The following is a 27769-nucleotide window of genomic DNA, read 5'->3' on the forward strand; positions in this document are numbered from 1 at the left end:
AATAAGAAATCGGAATTTACTGAAAATGCTAGTGTGTTTAAAATTAAGTTTTGATATGAAGTGTTTTGTCCTGTGAATCTAAAAACATTTTCAAAAATTCTTCACAATTGTGCATCTTAAAATTTCATTCTTGGTATTGTTCTGTTTGTATATGGCTCTCTGTTGTTCCTCTAGGGAACCTGCTTTGGAAGGGGGGTTGGACCCGATGATCTCTTAAGTTCTGTGATTCTGTGGTAGTATCTCATTACTCTTGTTGGCTTTTCATGGCTTGCCAGTGTTAGTAGTGTGTGTATTAGTGTTAAGCCATTTAATTATACTAGAAACTGGAGAAGCAATACCAAGTAGCAACTGCCCATATCCTCCTAAATATTTAAGGGAATTAAAATGCTGTATGTCAGCACTAGGACTGCATACAGTGCTATGAAGTAATAGAAAACAAGAGAAACACAGTATGTCAAATTCACATAAGTGACTTTTCAAAAGACAGTGATGGAGCATATGATTTACTTAAGTTTTTTGATGTATGAGAAAACAATTTGACAATTAATGCTACGGAATGTGCATCAGATATTTTCTGATATTGTACAGGTACATTTTCAATGAAAATTTAAATTATTGAATTTGACAACTGTTTTGGTGTCCTCTTACTAATGCATATCAGTTAAATAGTCTCTAATTATCAATAGTCATCACTAGGTAATTATAGATCAATTAAGACCACAAGCATTAGGCATGAGCTATGCAGTAATAGAGGAAAAAAATAAAAAAGTACCATTATGCTGCTCAAGAGGCAAAGCTTTATGGATTTGTCAAGTTGAATGGGACGTTTAAAATTAAAAGAAAAATATATGGTGTTCTCATGCCAAAAAGAGTAGCACAGACGAATAACAAGGAGATGGTGAATAATAAGGACGATAATTGATGTGAATCTGAGCAATCCAACTGGTTAATTGCACATGAAAGTGTTTTCAGTTTTCCTGGAAATGATAAAAACTGTTTCAACATAAAAAGAGCAACCAGCAGCATGGTCCGTGTTTCTCAGCAGTTTCAGAGTTGAGTAGAGTTGAGTCCTCTGCAGAGCTAAAACAGCAATGTGCTATACTCTCCCTCAGTCAGAGTCATTGCAGTTGTGTTATAAAGCAGTAGGAAAAAAAAATATTATTATAACATCAGATTTATTTTAATTAGAATGTTGAGGAGTGTTAGTGTAGTGTCTGACTTTTTAATATTTTGCAAATTAAAAGCAAGAAGGAGAGAAAGATTGCAAAGATATTTGACTGAACATGTTTGGTAATTGTCCTCTTTAGAGACGCAAGGGTGACTCTTAGGTGAATGTATCCATGTCCTTCTGTGCATCCCATTGTAGCTGAATCCATGCGTTGTCCCTGAGCCCTGACGGGAAGGCTAATTGCCTTCTGGAGCTGGAAAAGGCTCAGAAGAGGATCAGATCTGATTTGATGGTAACCTGTGGAGACTATTTATCTAGGGCAGAAGATAGTGCTGTGGGCTTATCGTCTGGGGACAGGCTCAAGGCCAAATCTTTATACCTTTTCTGTTTTCATTGATGTTCAGCTCAGGATGTTCGTGTTCTTAAACTCTAATTTCATCAAAGAAGGTACTCGAGTGATGATCTTTAGACCTGTCACTGTTGCCTTGCGCAGTGTTCTCTGATGGAAGCACCAAATAGCTGTTCCACAGGAAATGTCTCTATTTCAAAAGGGTGCTTTAGTGTTCATTTCTATCTTGCTTGATAACATGTCAGTAACAGGAATATAATGATATGGGTTACTTTCAGTGATGCATCATAACATGAAATTACAATTTGGGTAATCTATTTATAAAATATTATGGGTAGCTACTTAGTAATGACTAAAGTGCTTGATACACGCAGACACACACATCAAAGCATTTCTTATTAGTGTTGCTGTGAAACAGTTTGACACTTCAGTTGCAGTACAACACAGCCAGGAGATGCTTTGATCTGTGCTGAACTGCTCCTTTGCAACAAACGGGACACACTATAAAAAAGGAAGTTTCATTCAGAAGTAAGTTTTCCGTAATGGCTTTTTTGTTTGTTTGTTTATAATTTATTTTTTATGACATATTATATTTGGAAGGTAGTGTTCCACCTACAGTATAGCATCTCCTTCCTGAAACTTCTGTCCATGAAGCTCAGGCATGGCACTGTAAATCCACCTCAGGATGGGAACTGCATTAGGGGACACAGTACCTGTCCAGTTGTTATGCAGAGGTGAAAGCACAGCAGACTTGAGATGTGAAGTTGAACTTTTTTGATGATGGTGTGGTCTAAGGCATTGACAGAACCTGGGATGGAGTCTTGAAAAATTCCCATTTGGAAAATTACACTTTACAAATTGGACCTAATTGATCATGGCCACTTTCTGATTGCCCTTGCCTGCATAACGATGTGCTGTCAATAGGTGCTGTAGAGAGTTCCAGGGCTGGCGGTGATTGGTAAAGGAATTTCCTTGTATACTGTCTACAGTTGTAAATGGCTTTCAATAGAGTAAGCAAAACATGTTCCTTTTTTTTTTTTTTTTTTTTTTTAATATATATTATTATTATTTGAATTTAGTCATAGTTAGCCTGAAAAATAAATACATACATATTAAGTTCTCCCCAGGAAGCCCAGTTCTTATCTCATTGGCATTGGTAGAACTCTACCAACTTTAAAAAAAAAAAAAAAAAGCACTTTTGACTTAGAGCAATATTAATGAAGGCAAAAATTTAAACATTGATGAGAAAGATTATAAAATATGAAAGCTATTAAAGCAGTTCAGAAGATTCTAGTCCCACCTCAGAAATAGACAAATTTCTTTTAAAAGAGAACTATGGTCTATGAGTGCTTAAGCCAAAAAAAAATCTCTGTTGCAGAGGTGTTTTTAAAAGAAGAATTAAATCAAGGGGCGAATGATATCTGCCATGTACAAGCACTCACAGAGCTTGTTCTTGCATTTGTCAGTAGAGCATGTATGGGTTGTTTAGCTTTGAAAAGGGTTGGAATACTCTTCTGGAATTGAGCAAAAACAGGAACAAAAATATTCAAGACAAAGCCCCAAAGCATGTTCAAGAAAAAAAAAGCTGTTGTGTTGGTCGGTATGTCTGAAATCCATCCTTGCACTAGGATTAGGAGCTTTTCTTTGTAATGTCACCTGAACATTTTATTTTGTACCAGAAAAGGAGGGGGAAGAAACCAAGAAAACAGGAAGGTATGAGAATGCATAAAGAACAATAAAAAGCAGGCAAGGTCTTATTGTAAAATAGCTCCCCTAAAGCATCGTTAGAAGCATTGTTTTCATGTCTTCAGACTGCTTCTTTCATCAAGTGTCTCCCACTGGACCATTAAAGAGGCCAAAACAGCCCCAGTAGCCTGCTTGCCTACGTGCCTGCCAAACACCACCACCTTGGAGATGATCTCTTCTGATTCATCTTCAGCTTGCTGAACAAATGACCTAGCGTTGGTCCTGTGGAGCCTTTCCTTAGAGCTGATGCAGGCTATTTCAGTTATTGCTGCCAGGGGAGAAGGAGTGCATCAGCTGACAATGTGATGGCTCAAGAGGGCACATCTAAACAGGAGGCCAACATCCACAGAGCAACAAGCAGAGCGGAAGGAAGCATGAAACAAGTCTTTAAAATACCTGCAGTGGCCAGGGAGGAGACGGCTGCCTGGAGGGAATTAATCAGCCAGCTCTGGGGATGACCATAGCAGACACAAAAGGAGGATTTTCTCAGTAGGAGGCTGTATTAACAGAAGCAGAACAAGGAGGTTGAGGGCAGTGATTATTGGCCTCATACTCAGTACTCCTGCACCAGCACCTACAGGAAGCCACCGAGAAAACGGAGCCAAGCTTTTTACATAGTTTTATAGAGGGGAGATGAAAGATGATGGACGCAAATTGGAGCAAGAAAGGTTCCAACTTTTTCCTCATGAGGAAAAAGCAGTGACTTGGACTGCCCAGGAGCACTGTGCAGTCTCCATTCATGGAAGTTTTCAAGACCTGTGTAAATACAGCCCTGAGCAGCCTGGTCTGTCCTCACTGCATGCCCTGCCAGGAGCAGAGGTTGGGCCAGAGACCTCTGAAGGCCCCAGTCAGCCTGAACTAGTCAGAGATTCTGATGCATAACTTAGAGTTACAAGTCCCTACAGCATACTTGTCCCTAATTTCTTTTCATGTAGATGAATATGTTGCCAGGTGAAATAGAATTTGTCTTATGTTGTTCTAATGGGAGAGATTGTGGCTGTCTGCCTTTGAGGTAAGCTAAACAGCTTTTATAGTCAGTGGAAAGAAATATGTATTTCTAACGCATCATGCATTGTCTTCTAAGGAGGCATCTAAAGCAGGCGATAGATGAATTGTAGTGTAAAAGCGTTCAGCTCTCCATTGGTGATAAATGGGGACCAGATAAATACCTCTAAGACAGATAACTTTTTCTATCCATCTAAAGCTAGGTGAGATGAATCTCTGTATAATATTTGTTGCTTGAAGGGGTTTGGATGTCCTTTGTGGGAATCAAGATTGTGGTGGGAATATGGAATACTATCAGACCTCTACAGCTTACTTTGGTTGTACAGGATGAGCAACAGGTGATTGTCCCCTGTTGGAAACAAAAATCTTTAAAAATCATTTCAAAAATGAGGAACTGATTTTCTTCTGCACTAAGCAGAGGCAAGATAATGCCATTTTGCTCTAGGACTTGTTCGTTGTTGTTCTTTGCCTTTTTTTTTTTTCCTTCTTTTTCTTTTTCTAAAGCAAAAAGGACCATACATAACATTTGGTGTCTGACTGCTAAGCCAATGGCAGTGTAATTGCTAAGCCTCAGTTAAATGTTTCTTTGGGGAAAAAAATGTCATTAAAAGGTAGGTAGCAGTGAACTGTGTATGTGAGTGCTTTATTGTAAGGTCAAAATCAAAGTAACCTAAAAAGAAGAAGGAATTGTGAATTTGGTTCATTAGGCTCCTGTGAGCTCCTTCTGTAACTCTTGTGCATCACAGAAGACTGGAGTGCCACCCCAGCTGCAAGTGTCATCCTGCCCTTACCCTCAGTGTGTTCCTCACAGGCACTGTCTCCCTCCCCCATGGTTACTCTGCCCAACAAATGCTTTCAATTTGACACAGGTGAGGCTGTCAGTCTCTGTGAACTAGCAGTTGGTGGCCCTCAGCCCTTTTATTTCTGATTTCATAAGATAAAAGCTGAGTTACCCTAATGAAATATACACAGTCTTTGATGAGGTAAGGAATTGCACTTACATGTGTTTGTTCAGTAATGCTGGTTCTTTCCCAGATACACTTCAGAGAGGCAGAGCCAGCTGAAGTGGAAGAGGACTGTAAATATTCTCTTATTATTCCAATTCCTTCTTGTCAGCTAGTACCTTCCCTGTTTCGCCTTTCCTGGTACTCTGTGTTTATTACCCCAACAGAATGATTCTGCAGGAGCTTCTGGTTAAAATATGGGTGTAAATATCACTCGTTTAAACCATATGAAGGCAACATTACGGTAGTAACTTTTTTATCAGCAGTTGAAGTGAGTATATTGGGTGGGATTATAATTTAGGTGTGTGTTTGGATGCATTTCTGAAGCAGCTCTATTCAGGCTATAATGTTTGAACTGAAATTATTTTGATAACTAAAAAACTGCGAGACCAAAGACTGCATTTTCACTTAATGTAAACTGGTAATTTTACCAAGAAAACATCCCTGAGGAGCGTAATAAATGTCCTCTATTAAAAAAAAAAAAAAAGTAAAGTAAAGTATGTTAAAGAAAATAAGACTTCCATTCGAAAGACTGGCTAATTTTGGGGTAGTAGGGTAAGTAATGAAGACATCCTTTTACTGCATTCAATAAATTAGAGGATTGTCTGTAGGAGTTCTGAGCTGACACAGGTTAAAAACTAAATGTAACAGAAATCTCGTAATTTGCCTTTTCTCCACTAAGATTCACAAGCAGTGTATGTGTGAAAAGCTTTTGTGGTAGTCCCAAGTTCCTTGACAATTATATCCAGCATGATTTATTGTATTTAGCACTCATAGATTTTTGAATGACCCTTGGCCTCAGTCCCTGTCACGCAGCAAGTGTGTTTTCCACTGACTCTCAAGCAATGCATGCCTTGCAGACCATGACATACTAGTTCCTTTCATGTAGCCTAATAATTTAGTAGGATAATTTCCACTAGCCATTACCATTTGTTGATATAGGTCATATTTCTCACTGTGAAAAAGTTATTTTATTTTATTTATTTATTTATTTATTTACTGGTGCATGGCTATCCGCTGCAACCTTTTTCTTGCTCATATTCTCTGATATTCATAGTTGCAATTGTCTTTGTCCGTATTAACCAGATCAAAACATTTCAAACAGTCTTTGATCTGGATCTAGTGTGCATGATGGACAGCATAGTTTTCATAGAAAAAAAAATATCTTAATGTGGAAAGGAACATATCCAATGCGGTTAGGGGGAAAAACAACAACAACAACAAAACAACAACAACAACAACAACAAACAAGCTAAAGGGACAGTGTATCTGCTCTGTTTTCAGTGACTTTTCTTTTTCTTCGGCAGTAGTCTTCCTCCTAAATGCATAAATATGTATAGGACACCTTTTCTCATAGGTGCTCACTCTTTTTCTTTTTTTTTTTTTAATTTTTGTTCTAGTATCCTGTGTGCCATAAGTCAAATTTATTTCATTGATAATGAAACTCAGAGACTCTTAGATTATACGTGTATGTATATACACATATTTGAAAACTCTCTGTAGAATGATTATGTTCTATATGATTCATGTATCAATGTATTCATTAATGTCCACGTGATCTTTATATTCAGAATATCTTGAAGAGCTGCTGAAGATTTTGTAGTATCAAAAAATTGTGTTTACAAGGAAACAGAAATAAAGGGGAGAGAACTGTCTAGACTAAACACAGCAGCAGCACTAGCGCCACTATTAAACTTCAGGTAGCTGCTCCTTCCAGTCCTCGATTTATGCAGCTCACTTGATTCACTGAGCCCTTGGAACACCCCAAAAACCCCAAACTCTGATACTGAAATCATGTAGCCATTTGAGATGGTACAAAATCAAAGTACAAAATGATTCTCCCAGTACAATAGAATCTGGTTTTAAGTGCCAGTTCTTACAGATAAGTTTTTGTGGAACAGTTGTGTAGGTTAGGACATTTTAAGGGAGTGGATTACATTGTGGTGTTCAAATAATAAAATCAGCGTGAGGAATTCCTAACTTTGGGAGTCCTTATGAAAAGCGTTTACATTCAATTTATGTATAATAAAACTTAGTCAATTCAGTGAAATTGGAGACACAAAAGTAATTTGGATAAATGTGTTTTTTAACAAGCAGAGGGCTTATTCATGCAATGAAGAGTGGCAACTGTATCTTCATCCTGAGAAGTCAAAACTCTTTTAGATAATATTTTTATTCCCCTTCCCCCCAAAAAGTATTTGAGTATTACATAATACATAGGAAATATTTTGAGATCACAGGATGAAATACAGTATAGAAATACAATCTAGTTATTATTATTGTTATTAACATTTGATGAGTCCTCTGGCTTTTCTTTCAGAGTTTTCTACTTAATTCAGTTACATAATTTTAATTGCTTGGAGAAATGATGTAGTCATATCTCAGAGTTGGTTTAATTGGAATTATTGATGTCTGAAGCAGCACCCAGTCTGGGAAAAGTGGGGTCTGATCAGTCTGCAACTAATGCATTAGTGAAGTTATAAATTGAGTCTGTAATTAAAAAATGAAACAGAGAGCATGTGCTTTCAAAGTGCACGTTTTGTGCTAAGAAAGCAGTCACTTGTTATTTGTTTGGAAATACTCATTGCAGTATTTAAAAAGAGGTGTAGCAGTAATAATTAAAGTTTTTAATCCCAAATATTTGTTGAGTTTTTCACTTGGAAGTTTTTACTGGAAGCGGCACTGGGCTTTTATATCCGCTGATATACTTTATTCTCTTCAGTTATGTTTAAAACTGGATGTAAGATGATCATTTCCTTTATATATACGTGTGTGTGTATGTTTTCAGTGTAAACCAAGAACTTTGAATTTTCCATCAGGGATTTTTTAACTTGATTAAAAGTAGATATTTATGTTTACAATTGTTGAATGCTTAATGTGTTATATAGAACAAATAAGCTTAAAAATAAATTAATTTTGATTCAAGTTAATGAAAAAGATAGCTATTAAGCAGTCAACATTAGCCTTTGAAAGTCCCTATCCCAGTTCATTGACTACTGGGATGCACGGGATAGTTGAATGTCTCTAGTCACATAGGACTAAATCCTGGCCATTCTGCATGTTTGAGTGGGATGGTTGGAGTGTTCTGTTTGTTTAGTAAATTTTTCTAGATTTCTTAGAACATTTTGATTATTTAGTGCAATGAAATATGGTGCTGTTCAAGTTAAACAGAAAAGCACACTTCATTCATGCTTCTCAATATACTTACTGCATTGTGCATGGGCAATCACAACAAGAAACTTTTTCTCATTCTGCCCATGGCATGATTGAGCTAGGAATCTGGATAAATATAACGTCTCTAGGAGGCAGGGGTGGATGGACACAGGCATGGTGGTGGGATTGGAAAAAAAGTTCAAGCAGACCAAAATAGAGAACAGCCTTTACTTACACTATGAACAAAAAGAGATAAGTGATGTGATGTAAGTGTTTTGCTTTCTCTTAAACAATCTTTATGGTCTTTTTCTATTTGATATCTCAAAGGATCTTTTTGTGTAGCCTTACTGTTATCAAAAATAAGTATGTATACATTCCAGAGTGGACAGACATCTTCCACAGAATGAGAATATTTTGAACCCAGTGTAGTGTCTGGAAGACCCAACACAAATTTCATCCTCCTTATCCTCCTGTGTTCATACATTCTCCAACATATGCATTTTTATCATCTGTTCTATATTGAACAGCACTTTCTGAACTGTTTTCTTTCCTAATTAAGTATGCAGAGAGGTTTGCGTTTTTCTGTTTATGATCTCAAGAGCTCCTTTTACACTTTTTTGGGGGATTTACTTCCTTGGGAGAGTTCTTTACTGTTTGAATGTTAAATGCTTTTTATGAAGCTGTTAATCATTTCACGATTTAAGAAAACTAATTGAGAATATTTGCCATTATCACTAAACTCTCAGGGGTGCTATGGGATGTGTACAAAATCTGAACCTGCAATTTAGCATTGTTTCTGTTGCCTTTCGGCACTGTGGTTTACATGGGAATTTAGAAAAGAGTGGCTGAAACTCCTCCACCCCAGCCATAGTGAAGAAAATGTGCTTTTTTTTTTTTTTATCATTTTCTCATCAGCTGCAGCCTCCTGTTAGCAGTGAAATTGTTTTGACAAGAGTTATTTTGTCTGAACCATATTCGATTAGGGTAGGGCTCAAAATAATCAAAAAAAAAAATCCTAACATTGTGGACTATTGGACTGCAATATAATCTTCCCAATGAAGTGAAGGAGGACTTATCATGCGTGTCATTTTAAAATTGTTTGAGGCAAATCACTGAAGAATGTATGGTAGGGAGCATTTCTTTTCTGTCACAGGATGTACTAGATAAAATAATAGGCTATTTCTATGGCTCTTTGATGTTGAACTTTAGCATTTCAAGTGCTAGATAGAGTGATATATTGGTTATGTATTATACCTAAAGATTCTGCATGAAGTCATCTGCTAGCATTGGATAATAATGCTAAGGCTCATCAATGAAGCTTTTATAGGTACAGCTAGTGTCATTTGAATGATTCTTTTTGTGCAATTCACTGGGTTGCAGACAACTGGTATGTTAGGTAGAGAATGCTGTTTGTCAGTGTCCTCTTTTATAAGAAGCTTCATTTGTCTTTTGTAACTCTGATCAACCGGTCTGCAGCCTGTATACAGTTTATTTTAGTAGTTTTATTTGGAGTGAGCATTCCTTCTCAGAGCATCAACTATTTTGTTTTAATATATGTCTACATGAGGTGATTCTCAAATTCTGTGATCTTGGCAAGGAACATGCAACTCTTCAATTGCAGCATGCCAAAATCAATTGTCAAAATGATTTTTATTCTGGTTGATGAACTAATCTTTTTATCAGATACATGATGTATTTTGCCATGTGGATTTTCTGAAATGTAATTCTGCAATCTGTAATATATTTTTAGTATGGTTGTACTCGTCACTGTAAATTAAATGAATCTGAATTTACAGCATTTATGCTTTGAACTAGCTTTAAGGAGCTTAGTGCATAAAAATACCATGCTATTAAGAATAGGTTTGAATATGTATTTTTTTTTAAATGTACAGAATCCTAACTTTATAGAAAAAGATCTGTGTGTGCTGAGGGCTTCATTGGTTACAGGCTATTGACATGAAAGATCTCTCCTGTAGATCTTGTTCTCTCATTGTATTCTACTATGCGTATCTAATATTCTGAATAATTGCTCTGTTTATAATAACTACAGATGCAAATCCACTCTTCCAATTTACTTGAATTAGCAGTCAGGGATAAAGATACTGAATATTTCCTCAAAAATTAAGCTCATACTGAAGTCGTGAGGGGAGTGGGGAGTGAAGGTTTTCCTTACCTCTACCGGGCTATTTGAGAACGTCTTTATAGAGGATAGAGAAAAGGTAACCTAAAAGTTAGGACTCTGGACTGGAATAGAAAAGCTGAGGAGCTTCATACGCATTGGCTTTGGGCTGCTTTGTGCAGTTTGCTCTCTCTCTCTTTGTTGTAGTCATCTTACCTGTAAATTGCGTGCGGTGCCTCTATCATACTTGAGAAGATTTTACAAACGAATTGAATATATATCACGGAACTAATGGTCTGCAAGTGACTTGCTGTACAAAATGTTGCCAGACTAGGTGTACATGGGTAACTTTATGTTGGAGACTATGCACTGTTGGTACCTATTTATACATAATTGGAAACGGTTTCCTTGGGATGGCAAGTTTCCTTTCAAGACATGTAAAGAGCCCAAATATGATAAATTTTGGCCTAATAGCACATCTGTTTTCACAGTTACGTAGTTTGAAAGATATATTAACCATAGGCCTCAAATCTGACAAAGAATCTCTACCTCAGTTTGAAACTTAACCTATTAATTGTGAAGTCAGTCTCTTTCCTTCTGACTTATAGAGTGATACGTACAATCCTATTTGCAACAGAAACTCACAACACTAAATATGAAATAGTTCTTCACCTTGCCTTGTATATTCCCACCATGCTTTTCACTGAGCAGTCCGGCTGTGTCACCCAGCAATCTCTAAATACGGGAATCAAAAACTCTTGTTTCATCTCCAGTGTTGTGAATTGACATTTATTTATATACTCCAAGAGCGTTAGGTTGCAAACTCCAAGCGTACTGCATAGTTAGCATACAAATAGACAAATAAGAGCGTGGGAGAAAGGCATGCACTTAACTGATAAAGACATCAGCTTGGAGTGTGTATTAAAAATGAATTTCAGTAAATTAGATGTTATATATTAGAAGAATTAATCTTAAAAATGGCTGGTACCACTAGTCTGTTATTATTCTGATATGAATTTAATTCCATTTTTTCCTTGTTAAACTCATCATTCTAAATTTGCACTTCTGTTTGAGATGATTAAAAATCTTGATAAAGCCAATCTAGAATTACACGATAAAGCACATTACAGCTGTTCTTTAATTATAATGAGTGGTGGGCACACCTTTAATCCTTGAAAGCCATCTAAAGCCATTAAACTGTTGTGTGAGTTTGATTATTCCTGAATTTGAGTTGTATTTACTGTCTCAACAGATCCGAAGCATTATAGTTTACTGCTGTGTCCTCAAAATAGAAAAATGGACTGAAGCCTGTACCATTTACTCAGGCAAAACTATTCCTGCCTGAGAAGGAACTGTAAAAGCCAATATAAATATAATGCAATTAAAATCAGTCTGTGAAAACTGCCGTGACTGCTGAGGAGAGAGGAATATGTTATCTGGTGCTGGTTGATTGCCCAAAATCTCCTAATGAGTTAAAATGAAAGTAATTAAAAAAGAGGCTAAATGTCAAGGAAGAATTTTGCAAGCAACTATTCCAAAGCCTGCTACTAGCTTTAGTCAGCGAGAAGTGGGCTCTCTGTCACCTTAATTTATAAGACAAGAAATTGATTATTAAAAATGTCAATAGGTAGGGCTCAGATAGATGTGTTTCCTGTCCTTTCTGATTTTTAGCATCTCTGTGGTCTTAATAGTGAATTGGCCCCATGAGATTGAGCAACAACCATGAGTCATTATTCAAATGTAACTAAATTATACAGTTATCTGTGTTATTCTAAGTTACCGTTCACTTAACAACTAAATTGTTGTTCTTCGCTGTGTCATTGGTATTCCAGGCATGCTGGGCTGTAAACCTGTGACAAGGTCAGTGTTGTAGCATTTTCTACTTTGCACTGGGGAAAAGATGTAGTCTTTAAGGATAGCTATCGTCAGTGTATTACTGCTTTGTATTGTGTATGTATAAAAGTAGATGCAGTGCCTTCCTGATAATTGTGGAGAACTCTCAAAGCCAATATAGAGTGTTAACAAGTCACCTGATAAAAGAGTTAATAGTATCAGGTAAAATTCAGCCTTAATATAAGTTTATGTAAAACAAAAGAATTATGATATGCTTACATGTAATGAATTTGGCATAAAGGTGAGAACGTGGGAGATATTTTTTTTAGAAAGAGACTTTCATCTCTTCTCATCCAAAGTAGTTGTCTTTGCTTTTGGGGTTTATTTGAAGTAGTTGGATGACTTCTTTGCAGCAGGAAAGCCGTTTGCATAGTGCTGTCAGTGACATCCCTTTCTTGCTATCTCTGTCTTCTGGAAGTGGGGCTCATGCGAAAGTAGAAGATGAGAAGAGCCTGCATTCTACATAGAACTTATGCCTCAGTAGGCTGGCTGAATTTTTCTGGTGTTTTTATGTTGAAGAAACATATTGTAAGGTGGAAAATAAAGCTATAGCACTCTGGAATTAATGGAGTTAACTGCCAGGGTATGGCATTAATTCAGGAACCCTGAGACTTGTATGATCCTCTCTTGTTAGTACAAACCTTTCCTACTTATAGGTTTCCTGATCAACAGAGAGCTGAAGATAAGGATCACGTAATTTTTTATTTTTATTTTTTTTAATGAAAAAGAGTACTGTAGGAGTTTGAGGAACAGACACTTATAATAAAGCTCTTCTATCTCATTGAAACTGTAGAATGTTAGCTATTACAACATACTGAGCAGTTTTCCTTTCAGTATTATTACACGGTGACTTAAATATGATGAAGCATTAGAAAAGATTGAATTATTTTAATTTTACTTTTTCACTAGGTCTGAAGCCATTGTGTTTTATTTGGAGGTAAATTATCCTATTTATCTTGCATACATAAATACCTTTATGAATAATGCAAGAAGCTGGGATGGTAAAAGTAAAAATTATAGACCTGTCCTTAAAGGACTGGATTAACATCCTGCAAGAGCTTATTCAAAACCAACTGGTGCCTTTCTTATACAATACAAAAATGTGCCATTTTTGAGCTTTTGCAAAGCCATTATAATGGAGTGTTGCCAGTTCCATTAAAAATTCTGTACTAATGACAGTTAAATAACTGCATAGGGGTAAAAGCAACAACGACCTGTACAGGATCTCCTTTCACATGGATGTTGTAAGAAAGCTTGAATAAAAAAAATGCAAAAATAGTTCCACAGGGGGTAAGACAGCTATGTCTGATGTTGTGTTGCAACTAGAAAAGAAAAATGTTACACTCAGTGTAAAGGTAGAATAGATATTTAGCTGAAGACTAGAGAGGAAAATTAAGGATGTGGGAAATTTTCAGTTCCCAAGGAAATATTAAATTGACTGTTTCTCACAAATACTTTATTTGTTTTGGACTACATAGCTATTAGCACAGATTTTTAGAACAAGTCAGGGAGTCAGTGAAAGTGTTTTCACTGAAATCTGTGAGCATGGTTTAGCCACATGGGATGGCAAGGTGAAGATGTGCATGTAAAGACTCAGGGTCCTCCATCCATGGCAGGATGCCTGGAATGCTGTGCGAAGGCAGAGCCTGGAGTCCTGACAGCCATGTGCTCACTCTGCTGCCAGGAGCGCCAAGAGCGGGCAAGACCTAAGGCATGGGAACACAGCCCAAAAATGTCCAATTGTTGTTTCTTCTGGCCTGTGCCATTACAGGATTTCCGGATAGGTTTTTCGTTACTCCTTTGAAGTTTGGTTACAACTTTTGTACCGTTTTTTACTCCCACATCAGAGGTACACACTTTCATTTCAGCCTAACATTATGTGATGAAAAGGTAGAACATCTGCTGGTGAGTGTCTACACACAACGCACACACATAAATAGCGTATATATAGTTCAAATTCTGTAGCAAAACCCCAAATCAGACTTGAACAGAAAGCTATCCATCCTAAGACAAGTATGCAAAATATAGTGCTAGCATTTGAAGATAGAAGAGCAAAGATAAAGAAAGGCGAATTGATTCAAACTCCCTGACCTAGCTGTTATGTGTAGCAAAATCTTCCTGTATAGTTTCCTCTAAAAAGTGTTATCAAAGCCATACGTCAAGATGGAAATGATCTATTAGGTGAACTAAGCAGTGTCACGGTATATGACATGCCATTTTATAGAGCTGTTGTTTGCAGATGCCTCTTTGTGTTATGAGCATCTTAAATCATTCTGAAGTTTCTAAAACAAATCCATAATATTTTCCTATACCTGCAGAAATACATTTATCCATATGCTACAAATAACACACTGGATGTCAGGAGATTCTTACAGACCTAATCATAATGTTTTCTTCCCTCATATTTTTTATGGACGTAATTTTAAACATGGAATAAGGACCTGTGATGTATTAGACAAATGGAAAAGCCCCTAATGTTTTTTTCTGTTTATGCTGCTCTTTGTGCATATTGTTCTATATGGTGCTGTTAAATAATGTGTTGCCAAAGGAATACTACCTTGCTGCAGAAGCAAGGGAAGGTTTGCTTCCCCATTCTCCTGCCCACACCAACAGCCCAGCGTGCACATATGCAGCACATACCATGCAGGGGAAAGCTGGGCTAGGGAGCAAGGAGAGGTGCTGAGTTTCGCTGGAGGGGGAAGAGCAGGGAACCACCTGTAAGCTGGAAATGGCTCTGGGAGAGGAAGCTTAGTGGTACAGAGTAGAGCTTGAAGGATTATTTATTTTTTTTTAGTAGTTGTTTCTGCAACAGCAGTGGCTTTCATGGCGTGTGTTCCCTAAGCAGCCAGCACTGCACCTCCTCTTGCCTTGCCTCCTGTCCCAGGCATGGGTAAGGCCCTGCTGGTGTAACTCTACTGGTTTATGGAGATCAAGGAATAAAGGAAGAATTGATACAACTGGAAGTGTGCTTAAGAAATTGTTTTGTCTCCCTAAAAATCATTGGACAAAAGCTATTGACAGTTAGAGTACTGCCATAAGAAGGTCATGTAGTCTTGAAATAGTTGTATATATTATTTTACTTTTCTGATGTAACGTACAGAGACTTATATACCATTTTTCTTCCATTAAGCAAGCTGCTGCTCAGCTTTGGTATCCTGGCAGACAGGCTTTCTGAAAAGTAATTTACCAGTCAATTAATATCCTATACCATGAGTCTAAACCAAATGCACTTTCAAAAGGGCTTAACTTCAGGAGTGAACTTTAGAAAAACTCAATTGATTTTGTAAATTAAAAATTGTAAAATTGAATATAAAGAGGCCCAGTACAGGACTGACCCACAGAAGCAATCTTTGAACAGGAACGTTCTCAGATTGAACGCAGGGGAAGAAAAGAAAGCAAGAAGGATTCATTTGCAATTGACCTGCAATAGCAAAGTCGTTCACTTTCCAAATAGGATTAAACTTGTTCCATCAGCCATGACATGTGAAAAGATCATGGTTATAAATTCCATTTGCTGTAATGAATTGAAAGTGTCTGAGTTTGCAAGCAGCACTCATCATTGATGGACAGCTAGATTTGTGCAGTGTTTTAACACTAAAATTAGCTTCTACAAAATAAAAAGTACAGAAAAGGTGGCAGCAATGACAGATTTTAAAGCGTAAAAAATTGACTTTATTGTTAGATGGAAGCTGAATAAAGCTTCAAATAAATAGTGGTTGTAACCCTGTTATACAGATAACTTGCTTTATTCTTGAGGAAATGTGAACTCAAAACTGAAAAAAGGCTTCTGTTTAGGCTTCTTAACCATATTTAACAAGAATAAACATTGTTATTTAAATGAGGAAAAAGTAAACTTTTCTATGGTATTGCTTACAAGATGTAAACAAACAACAAAAAAGGAAGATTTGAGGGATGTTGAAGATTGAAGGATACTTCATTCAAATCGATTTCAACATGACTCCCTGCTGTCAATAAAACCATATTGGTGTATGTATTCTGTATATTGAGATAAAAACTGCATTCTGTGGTTACTTAGTAACCCTAACTTACTCTTGCGTCAGGATCAGATAACATTTCTTCTCTGATGCTTGCAGAACCAAATGCAGATTGCGAATCTAATTTCACCAAATTCATGTGTTCAGTATAGATGATTTTATGAGCATGTTAACTGTGCCAATGGCCAAGAAAAAATCTCAATGGATGACAACAGCTAATAATTTGAAGTGATTTGAGATTCTTTTTAATTGATAAGGTATGCAGCTGGAAAGTAACCGAGATGGGGGAGGAAAAAAAATAGTCAAACAGTCTGAGCTAAAAAGAGGAATCAAAATATAATAGTTTCTTAAATTACTGCAAGGTTAACATATAATTAATTTGCTAATTTTAATTGCAACCCTACAAAATGTGCTGGAAAAATGCTCAAAGGGGAGCAACAGCCACGTGTCAGCCATGATTAACCAAGGTTACTAGCAATTATGAGGTCTCTATTAACCGTGTTACGGAAATTTGTAAAAACCCTTTATAAAAACAGCACATTTATTGAAACTCAGCAGGGTATTTCACTTGCTGTACCTTTCCACTGCTACAGACTTACCGGTATGGTGTCATTTGCTTCATTCTTTTCCAGCTAAATGTTTTATTGCAGCTGAAACATAGACTGCCTTTTCTTTTTGTTGCACACTGTTACACATGTGGTAGGTATTCATTTTGATCATATAAACGCAAAAGATTAATTATTGTTTGCAAAGTGCCCTGAACACGTTAAGTGCCAGAGAGCTGCAAAGTACCACAGCTGAACCCTGGGAACACATCCTGAAGAGAAGGTTTTTTCTTTCCAAGGTATCCTGGGACGTGCAGTCAGTAAAGCAGCAATGTTGCTGAAAGTGCCTTTTCAGTCGAGAACCTGCTCTACAATGCTTTGCATGTGCAGACAAATCTGATTTAAAGCAATCGATCAAACAAAAAAACACGCCAACAACACAACGAACAAAATTTCTGTATGTTTGCTTTGCATTTTAAACAAAGCATGGTGTAAACAAATGTCTCATATGTATCAAATTCCATGATGTACTGTTCTTTTTTATTGTTGTTATGTCAGTCATGTTGAAGTGTCTGCTATTTGGAACCGTAATAAACCATGATCCATTAAAGGAAGACTTTAAAAAGCAAAAACAAAATCCTAAAGCATTGGTGTCAAAGGAAATTAATTTCCTGGCTGGCTTGTGTTTTTCTCTGAGGCAGATATTGATGAGTGTGCAGAGGGGATCATTGAGTGTCACAACCATTCACGCTGTGTTAACCTCCCAGGGTGGTACCACTGTGAGTGCAGAAGCGGTTTCCATGACAATGGAACCTATTCTCTTTCCGGGGAGTCCTGTGTTGGTAAGCAATGATCAGCATAGCGCTTTTTTTTTTTTTTTTTTTTTTTTTTTTCGCGTTCTGCATGGTGTTATAAAGTGACTACTGAGACACTGTCCTGAGCTGTTGCTGTGTTTGAGGCTAAAATGAGAATGCAAGCAAGCGTGTCTGTGTTTGGCAGCATCCCCAGCCCCACAGCCTGGGTGCTAGTTTAAGATGCATCACGTTTTAGCACGGTTATTACAGGAGGGAGGCAGTCAGAGATCCAGAGTGTGACTTACTGAGCCTTGCCATTTATCATAATAAGTTGCTTTAAAACCTGAAGTGAAAGCAGGCTTTCTCGGGAGCGTAATAGGCCACAAAAGGGGAAGAGTTGCCTTTCAGATTTCAGCACAGCAGCACAAGAACAGATTTGGTGTATGTCTGTATTACTTTGATATGTTTGTTTTGCATTGTTTCATACCTTCAACATTTTATTTTTAGAGTTATGCAAATAGCATAAAGCACTTTATGCACCGTATTTGGAGAATAATGCCCTAAGAGCACGAATGGAGAGGAAAGTTTAAGGGGTGCAGGAGTTTGTTGTTTCTGTGGGAGGACAAAGAATGAGGATTTAGTGCTGGTTCTTGCAGTCTGGGTGCCCTTGACTATCCGTAGACTTTGTGTGCCACCACAGCAAGTAAACAACAACAAAATCATAGCGAGGTGACAATTGTGTTCTACCTCTGACTTACAATTTTTACACCTATTTACTTATTCTCGGAAGCCTTGTAATTTCTATATGATATTTTATTAGGTGAGTTTAAAACAATGCAGAAAGGATCCCTTTGTAACTACTATTGACATACAGGTCTACATTTCTTCATTCTGTATCCTTTCTTTGGAATTCCACTTATTTCATCTCTACTCACTTCCATGAATTTTCTGTAAAAACATTTTGCTTTTCTGCTTCTTCTGTGAAAGACTTTGTTTTAACACTGTGAAACCTACTTATCATGTGTAAGTGCAAAGGGCTCCATCTAAGATTTGAAATATACAGTTGAAGTAAAATAATATATTTTTTCATATGAATTTATATGCTTAGTTCTAACTTGTAAGATACAGTCTAATATTTTAAAAATTGCAGCTGTCATAGCACTGTGATTTAAAAATGCAGAGAAAAAAATAATTATTTGCAAAAGCAATATTTTGTAAATTGTCCAGCCAAACTATACTAGCTTCTTATATATTGATATATTGTCCTAAGCTGACTAGGGAACACAACAAAATCTCAACAGTGAGCTTGACTGAGGAGTGCTTAAAAAAAAAAAAAAAAAAAGGAAATTGAAAAATTTTACAGCATTTTGTGACTTAATATTGAAAATACTTTATCAAAAGTCAAAGCAACATGAAGTAGCCTTTGAAAAGCCCTGAGAGAATTGGGGATAAATGGCATTTGTAGCATTCCTGATGTCTATCTGTGCTGCTACCATGGTGATCTCCATCCCTTTTCAGGCCAACCTTAGGTAGCTGTTTTCTGACTAAGAAAATGCAAGGCTTGGGGCTGGGCTCAGCAAAAGACAAATGCACAGGCAAGACTGTGATTTGACGTGGCCCACGGATAGGCTCAGTTGCTGAAAAAGCCAGTACTGCTAATAAAGGGAAGGACACTTGATTACCTCTGAGATTTTTTTTTTTTTTTTTTAAAAAAAAAAGCCCCCCAAAAGCCCCAAATGCTCTATGTACTGTGGAAACTGAAAGGATGAGTTTTGGTGCAAACAAATTGCCCTCGTTTTGACCTGCACAGCACACTGGAAATCTGCAAGTTAAGGTGCTCTTCTTGCCATATGCAAGTTGTAAACAGAACGTGAAATGAGTGAGGTTATTTTAACTAAATAGCTTTGCTGAACTATCTGCTGCAGGGTACCAGTGATGAAGAGAATAAACCAGCTTCTTCTGTTTCATTATACTGGTTAAGCAGTTAAAATTGATCGAAAGACTTCGCTAATCCATATAACAAAGAGATTTCAAACTGTGATTTTTATTTAGAAGTACGGCTAAGAAGTGGTTAAAATAAGAGATGATAGTGCATATTCTCACTAAAACTTGGTTACTTGAACACTGACTTTCATTATGTTACAGAGCTTATTTGCACGGTGGAGTATTTAGAGTCAAGGCCAGAGCCGTTCGCTCCATTTCAGATAAAAGAGGGTTCATCTGCTTAGCAACAGCATTTTGGCCTGTTACATTTTTATGGACTGTTTACTGAGATCCTAGTATGTACCTGAGCTGGGTTTGGCTCAGTGCTCTTCAGTATGTTTTGAAGCATTTCTTCCTTCCTGAAGGACAAATCTTGGAGAACAATAAACAGGCTAAAAACATAATAAAAATTAAAAACAAATATTTTTTTTTTTAAAAGACAAACCAACAAAATAATAACAATGTATGAAAAATGTTAAGACAGTGGGAAGGAGTACTCAACTCTGGCAGATAGTCCAAAGCCTGGGAGGGTGGTTGCTGCTATGTATATCTCTTGGAAATTTCCCTTTCCCTCTCTTTATGGGGAGGTGGTCTTGGGGCTGAGTCATTGCTTGCAGGGTCTTGTCAGTGCTTGCAGAACATTTTAAAACGTGTGCACATTTGGGTAGCATTGAGGTAGCTCAGGGCTTCTAAAAGCTTTTACCTTGTTGTCTGCAAGAGTGGAGTTTGTCACCTGGCAAGGGACAAATTTGTAAATTAGGAAGGTCATAATATTGTATGAGAGCTTGGGCAATAAGGATGGATGACTTAGCCAGAGTGCTTCAAGCTTCAGAAAATTCTTTATTGCTCAAAATATCAAGCATAGACAGCTTTGAAAAGGGAATATATTTCCACAGCCACACTTTTATAAAAGATGTCAGCTTCATAAAGAGATGGTGAGCAGGCTCAAATTAAGAGAATGTAATTTAATTACCAGCAGTAGCATTTTTATGAGGCACTGGCCTTTCACAATATGTTATTAAGAATACTGCTTGCAGACAAAAGGCAATTGCTATAACTAAGTTGCTACCAAAGTTTCCTTGGCAATTAAAATATGTAGCATATAGTTGCTGTGTTTTTCTTTTATTTTTTTCACTCTTTTTTCCTTTCTTTTGCTACATGTTAAGGTAAACACACAAAAATGCTTTACAGAGAACTATGACTTGTCATATGATACATATCCCAGTATTAACAACAATCCACAGATATATCACAATCCATGTTGAAGCAACTGGCATATGTTGCTGTTGCCCTACGCTAAGTGCCTGTTGACAAACACTGATACCACATAAGGTAATTACCCTCACTGTTGAATTTTCAGTGACAATCTTTGAGATTATCAGAACCAAAAGAAGGTAAAAAATGACACAGAAAACGCCATCTTATGAGAAGTAAATAGCGTGCCACAAAGCTCACTCCTATCTGCTGGAGAAAAATAAAAGCAAATTAAGATAAATTGTATATACTTATCTCCATCCCTCTTTAAGTCTGTAGAGAACTGTTCCTGATTCTTTTCCCTCCCTATAATGGTTTCATTTTCCAAGTCTTTATGCTGTGACTTGCAAGCACAGAGGGAACAATGAAGACAGCAGTCTCTGTTGGTTGTCTTTGTCTTTTCTTCAAGAATCAGTGCAAACTTTGTAGGGAAGCTTAACATGGATCCTCCTCCCACAAAAAAAAACCACACAGGATTCACCATGTTTAGCATGCTGAAAGGTTGTACAGCTCAGCCTAACTGCAGGGTTAGAGTAGCTGTTGTTGGGATATGAAATCTGGAAAACAGTAGGATGCAGCAGCATGTGAGAGAAAATTCCGTGTGTGTTAGTCCTATAAAAGTTGGGTGAGGCAATGCTTCAGGGTTAAGTTTGAACAGTTTTAAAATCAACCACTGAAGGTTTAAATATACTACATGGTATGCTGCAGTGTTCTCTGTTTCCTAGGTTTGAAAGTGATGGAAAAGCAGTTCTGCTCTTTATTATTTCTTTACTGTGATAGTGGTGAGGCACTGGAACAGGTTGCACAGAAGAGCTGGAGGTGTTCAAGGCCAAGCTGGATGCGGCTTTGAGCAACCTGGTCTGGTGGAACGTGTCCCTGCCCATGGCAGAGAAGTGGAACTAGATGGTCTTTAAGGTCCCATCCCACTCAAACTATTCTATTGTGCCCCATTTTTCTATCAAACAAAAGGCTAGACCCAACCTTCAAAAATCTTCCTGTATGCCTGAGAATTGCCTTTCTGCCATTAGAGAAGTGGTATGTAGACAGAAAGGTTTACATATGGTGCAGAATATCCAAGACTACTCTAGAATCTGCTGTATTACAATTTTATCCTGGTCATAGACTTTAGTAAAGCTCATAACATCAGTCTCTACAAAATGAAAATAGTCTCTTGCTTATTTTCCATTTAGTAAATTCTGATTCTTGTGTTCTATGAGTTTCATATCTTCAAGGTAATTGTGCCTAGTCATTTCTGTATTTCTAGAAAGCATTAGTAAATCCTATGTTCTGAATCTAATTTACCATACAGTGTTTTTAATACATCATTATGTCTCTGTAGAAGTACTATCATAAAATATTTTCTAACTAAAAAATGAATCTGTTTAGCAATTTTTCAAAGATGAGTCCAAATCACTTCATTTGATTTAGAAGGAAGGCAAATACATTATTTTGTGACAAATTGCATGTGAAAAATGATTTGTCAAAACAGTGTTTAGTTAACTTGTACACACATTAGTTTGGGAGCTGAGCATACATTTTTCACATAACATTATACTGTAATGGTTTAATGTACCATAACAGTTAAAATTAGCACATTAGTAGGGTTCTTCTACAACAGCTTATCATGATATTACAGAGCACCACACTGCGTGACATGCTTGCACACATTTATTAAGGTGCCGTAGAAAAGTCACAGCATTAAAACCTGAATAGCCTGGAAAACTAAGAAATGAAGTAACTAGGGATTGGTTTAAAATTTCAGTGAAACCTAGTTAATGAACTTGTGTTGATATGTACAGTCATGCTTGTCTTCCGCCCCATTCAAATGCAGTGGCTATGGGACCTCTCACAATATCTGAAGCAAATTACTTCTCGTTACAGCCAAAAAGGATGGAAAAGGAAATTGCATCTCAGGGGATTATTCTATTCCATTTTGATCCTGCTTTCTTGTCTGCCCATGTTACCAAGCTATATTTATGTATTTCAAAAGCATATGAGGAAATAAGCATGTCTTGGATGGTTTGTTTTCTTCTTTTTTCCCATCCACAAAATGTGACTGGTTGCATTGCAGCTAAAATACGTATCAGGTACTTTTTGCTGTACACTTGTTTAGAGAAGCACTGATTGAAGGTGTTCAAAGAGTGAAGATCTTGATCAGTTTTATGATAGCCCTGCACAGTGTTTGAGGTGGCATGTCACAGCAACAAGCACTTTGCTGCTGGTGATATATTGTTATAAAATAGCAGAAGGCTAGCTTTACAAAGCAGTTTCTGATTATGGTCATTTCTGTTCTATTCTTTTTATTTTTGCCACTCTATTCTCTCTTGAAGAGAAATGGTGTTGAGGGGAGAAGTGAAGCTCTGCCTATTTTACTTGAGTTAATTAGTGGTTTATGCCACAGATTATCTCAACTTAATGAATAATGTTGCAAAGTCATACCAGGTATGGAGAGGAAAATGAGATGGTTTTCCCAGGTTTATAGGCTACATGGAGGAACTAATTCCCCCAAAAGTCAAGAAAGACTTCTTGTTCTTGTGTTATATATAGGGGTAAACTACAGCATGTCCAAGCTGTTTTGTATATGTACTTGTCCATTGTTCTTAAAAGTTGCTTAGTTTTATAGTTGAATATTTCATCTTCTGCCTGGTATTGTTATAATGGGCAATAAGGTTTGTGTACTGTTTTGCCTTGGCCTTCATTAGATGTTACAGTTTTGGGCCAACGCCTTTGGAGAGCAGTTGTGGGAAAGCAAATGAAACCTGATGGGAGTGTGGGGAATTTGAGCTGAGCAAGGATTTGAATAATATAAAAATAATCTGTATGCAAACGCCTTATCATACAATTTTCATATTCATTAGAATATTGTTTTGGACATGTTCAGAATTTTAAACTATGCTGTGTTTTCAACAGCTAAATAGACACATTGATCCCAATTGTTAAAAGAAATTGCACAGTAAATACAAGCACTTTGTTCTATGTTTTGCACAGCCATCTACATACTCATCTCACATCAATATGAGCAATTCCATGTGATCTCCATTAAGCTAAAATACTTTTATAAGCTAACTATGAGCTAAAAATATGGGAACATTTGTCTTTTTTCTTCTGTATCTTTTTTTTTTTTTTTCTTCTAAAAGAGTGCAAGGGACAAAAATACTCTTATAACTTATTTTCCTCAAGTTAGTGGGAACACTGGCTGTTTGTTCTCACTTTTAGAAATGCAGTCAGTGACAAGAAAATGCTGTTCTCAGAAAATTAGCTTTATTAAAAGTTCGGCTGGAAATGAGTGTAGTGTCCAAGCACTTTATATTTGATTAATGGCTAAAACTTTTAAATAATAAATGCCGTAAAATAATAAGAAACCATCATTTGCATAAAGAAAGAAAGAAAAAAAAAAAAAGAGCAAACTGAATAGCAATTAGGAATTTATGCTCACGCTATGTTACTCAGTTTTTCTTGATGGCTGGCTTTGTAAAGAATGTCCCATTTACCAGGTTGGGCCTCTGTTAATAGGGGCATCCTTTTTATGTGTGCTAAACCCAACACAGCATCAGCAGTACATAAATAGGGTGCTCTTCCCTTTTGGATATATATAACATATTAAGTTGACTTTGTGCAGTGTGAACAGGTCTGTACTACTGAGAATATGAATAATGTTAGTTTCTATAATTGCTAACATCTGGCTTTCCATAAATCTGTTAAATTACATGGAAGCCGAATTAGATTTCTGTGTCATAAGTAAAGCAATTACATGGAACTCTGTAGGCAATATGGCTTTATATTCATCTGTGAAATCCTTTTAGTTTTGAACTGTGAAAGCTACCCTTCTAATTTGCACTGTGATCCTGCTGCATACTATATATATGCTGCTCAAAAAGCCCTTAATACGGCAAAGAAAATATTGGCAATTGAATATCACTTTGTGAAATCACCAAAAAGCGAATGCCGCAACTATGCCTTGATCTTCAACAAGAACAACAAATGCAAGCCAAAGTCTATCAAAAAGAAAATAGGGTATTTTAAAGAATATTTTAAGCCTCACTGTAGCTGTTTGAATATAATGCATTTGATAACAGTTTAGTCCTACCTCTCTTCATGGCCTTTACCTTGTGTGACACTCTGGCACTTGTTAACCGATGAACAGTGAGTTTTAATTTCTCTTAGTGCAATCCCTTTTACACCACTGATAGTGGACCTTTCAAATTCTCAGTAGTGCTACAGTATGCATTAGAGCAATAATGTTCTTTTTTTTTGGTGATTAAGACCATCAAAGCAGCAAAATGCACCAATTTTAGGGAAGTCTGAGTGATGAGCAATTGAATCAAGCTATCAAGCCACTGGGAACATCTCTGACAAAGGACTGGCCCACAGCCCAGGAGTGAAGCCCTTCTGCGGTGTAATTGCCTTCTGGCTTCCCTTTTGGTCTGTGAGCAGAAAGGAGAACAGCAGTTTTCTCATGCCCTAAGCCCCAGACTGTTGTGCTGGCTGATTTTGCTTTTGATCAAACCCAAGGGGACTAAAATATTTCCAGTTGTTCCTGGAGTATTTGTGAACTGAAACCAGCAAGTTTAGTATCCAGGCCAGAGGAAATGTAGTGATTTGGTTGTTACAGATAATTCTCTCAATTAGCTGAAGGAAACTCTTAACATCTTTATTTAAGTTCTGGCTTTCTGAGGAGATGACTAGTGAATCCATGGCTCTCTACCCATGAGGTAGGGCAGCTAGCTGTGGGATCCCATTTAATTAGAGTTTAGGTAATTTTTCTTCTTTAATTCTACTGAATTTTAAAAATTGTTGTTTTAGAGAGGAATTAAAAGTACTCTTGGGTAGTACAGTGAAGAGTTATAAACTTCACCCTAGCAATAAAGGCACTTTAAATGGTAAGTGTGAGGATTCGTCCTTGTAGTTTATGAATTTGTATAACACTCTTTTGGAATTTTCATGATGATAGAAATCCTCAGATACTTTTAAAGAACTGTCTTCTCTAGCCTTCTTCCCACTGTTTCTTATAGCTTTCATTATTAATGTGGCAACAAAAAAGCCCCATCGGTTTACTGGTATTTTATCTGGACAATCTGTCAATATATTAAGAGCAGTCCAAAGTTATTTTCTGAAAGAAATACCTGCTTTCCACAACGTGTTTATAAAGCTCATGGCTTTCACTGCAAGAAAAAGAATGCTGTATAAACTCCCTAGGTAAATCCATATTGCATAATTATATGTTACCCTCTAAAAGCAATTTTAATGGGGTACTGTAATTCACTTTTCTTCAGTGTGTAATGATTTTCTTTCGTTGCTTCCTTCTTTGTGTCATTGCTAAATCATGGTTTTCCCACATAGCTTTATTCTAAGATTTTTTTGGTGTTGTTCTGTAAGGTGCCCCTTTTTATTTTATCTTTTATTTTTAAATTCTCTTACACCTTCCAGCAATGGGAATAGGATGCAGTTGAGAGTGGTTAGTGTGGAAACATTGATCATGCTAGGAGCTTATGAAAAATAGTGCCTTTCTGTTTTGTTGTGAAATCCAGAACAGAGAGTGGTCCAACAGACGGAAGGTAATTCTCTTCACTAGTTGCCAGTGACTTGAAAAACACTATACACCCTGTTCAAGTTCATCAGTGATATACAGTTGCACTAGTTCTGTCAGTCTCAGCTTTTATAATTAAGTCTGCTGGTGATAGTTTAAGAATTCTTGGTGGAATCAAAACAAACAGTAGATAAGTTTAGAAAATCAGCGTTTAATATTTATCAAATACATATGGAAGATATCAGAAAGAACGTACCCACCAGCAAGGCAGATCAGTAATACTTAATATAAAAATAACATTTGCCCTGTGAAAACAAATGTCCAAAGCATTATAAATCTGCTGTCTTGCAGATATCGATGAGTGTGCCTTAAAGACCCACACCTGCTGGAATGACTCAGCCTGCGTGAACCTGGCAGGAGGGTTTGATTGCCTCTGTCCATCTGGACCATCTTGTACTGGAGACTGTCCCCACGAAGGTGGCTTCAAGCGGAATGGGCAGGTGTGGACCCTGAGGGAGGACAGATGCTCCGTTTGTTCCTGCAAGGTGAGATCCTGGTGTTCTGGATTTCAGGAGTTGTTTAATTCTCTGGGCTTATGTCAGACACCCCATATTGCAGTGCCACTGGCATTGGCAAAATGCTAGCATATGCCCAAAGCACTGAGGCAGAAGGTAAGCTCTGCTGAGGGGCACTGAAGTTGTGACTGGGAAATTTTTTGGGGACAGACATTTTTCCTATTGTGGAAAAGTGAACACAATTGAATAACGGCTAACCCCAGAGGACTTCTTCCATGTCGTCCTGTGTGCCAGAGCCACTCGGGGCATGCCTCCATGAAGATCTCACGTTGCCCTTTAACACAACTTTCAGGCAATCAGCACGCTTATTCTAGATGTTAAAAATGGTTTTCAATTTCTGTTTCATATGAATATGCATCTCTTAGGACAAGTACTGTATGTAGCCAACAGCAGCCCTCTTGATGGTGTTGCCCTTTAGGTGGAATACCTATCAATTAACTTGACATGATTCCAAGGTTGGAGGACTTAGCAGCAGGCACTAAATGGTGATAAACTTAAAAGACCATTTGACTCTTCTTTCTTCCTTTTCACTGTTTTAAAGAGGGATGCTGTCAGTGAAATCACTAGAATTTTAGAAAGGCACCAATCTGCAAAGTGGTTGATCTTTTGTGGCCACTTTGAGCTGGTATGTTCATAGCACTGGTATGCTTAGATACAGC

General features: G+C 37.1%; 1 protein-coding gene across 4 annotated transcripts in view; it reads left to right on the forward strand.

Moving 5' to 3' along the window:
• NELL1 (neural EGFL like 1) overlaps positions 1-27769 on the forward strand; it is a 284792-nt gene that overhangs the window by 246573 nt on the left and 10450 nt on the right. For 2 of the 4 annotated variants that reach the window (XM_013102879.5, XM_027458303.3), the window contains exons 16-17: positions 17679-17819; positions 26887-27080. In XM_013102879.5, coding sequence (XP_012958333.2) covers positions 17679-17819; positions 26887-27080 — 335 coding nt within the window. The remainder of the gene's footprint in view (positions 1-17678; positions 17820-26886; positions 27081-27769) is intronic. The other 2 variants (XM_027458304.3, XM_027458305.3) reach the window with 2 other exon arrangements.

The sequence above is a fragment of the Anas platyrhynchos genome, chromosome 5, assembly GCF_047663525.1.
Source record: "Anas platyrhynchos isolate ZD024472 breed Pekin duck chromosome 5, IASCAAS_PekinDuck_T2T, whole genome shotgun sequence".
NCBI classification, from domain to species: Eukaryota; Metazoa; Chordata; class Aves; order Anseriformes; family Anatidae; genus Anas; species Anas platyrhynchos.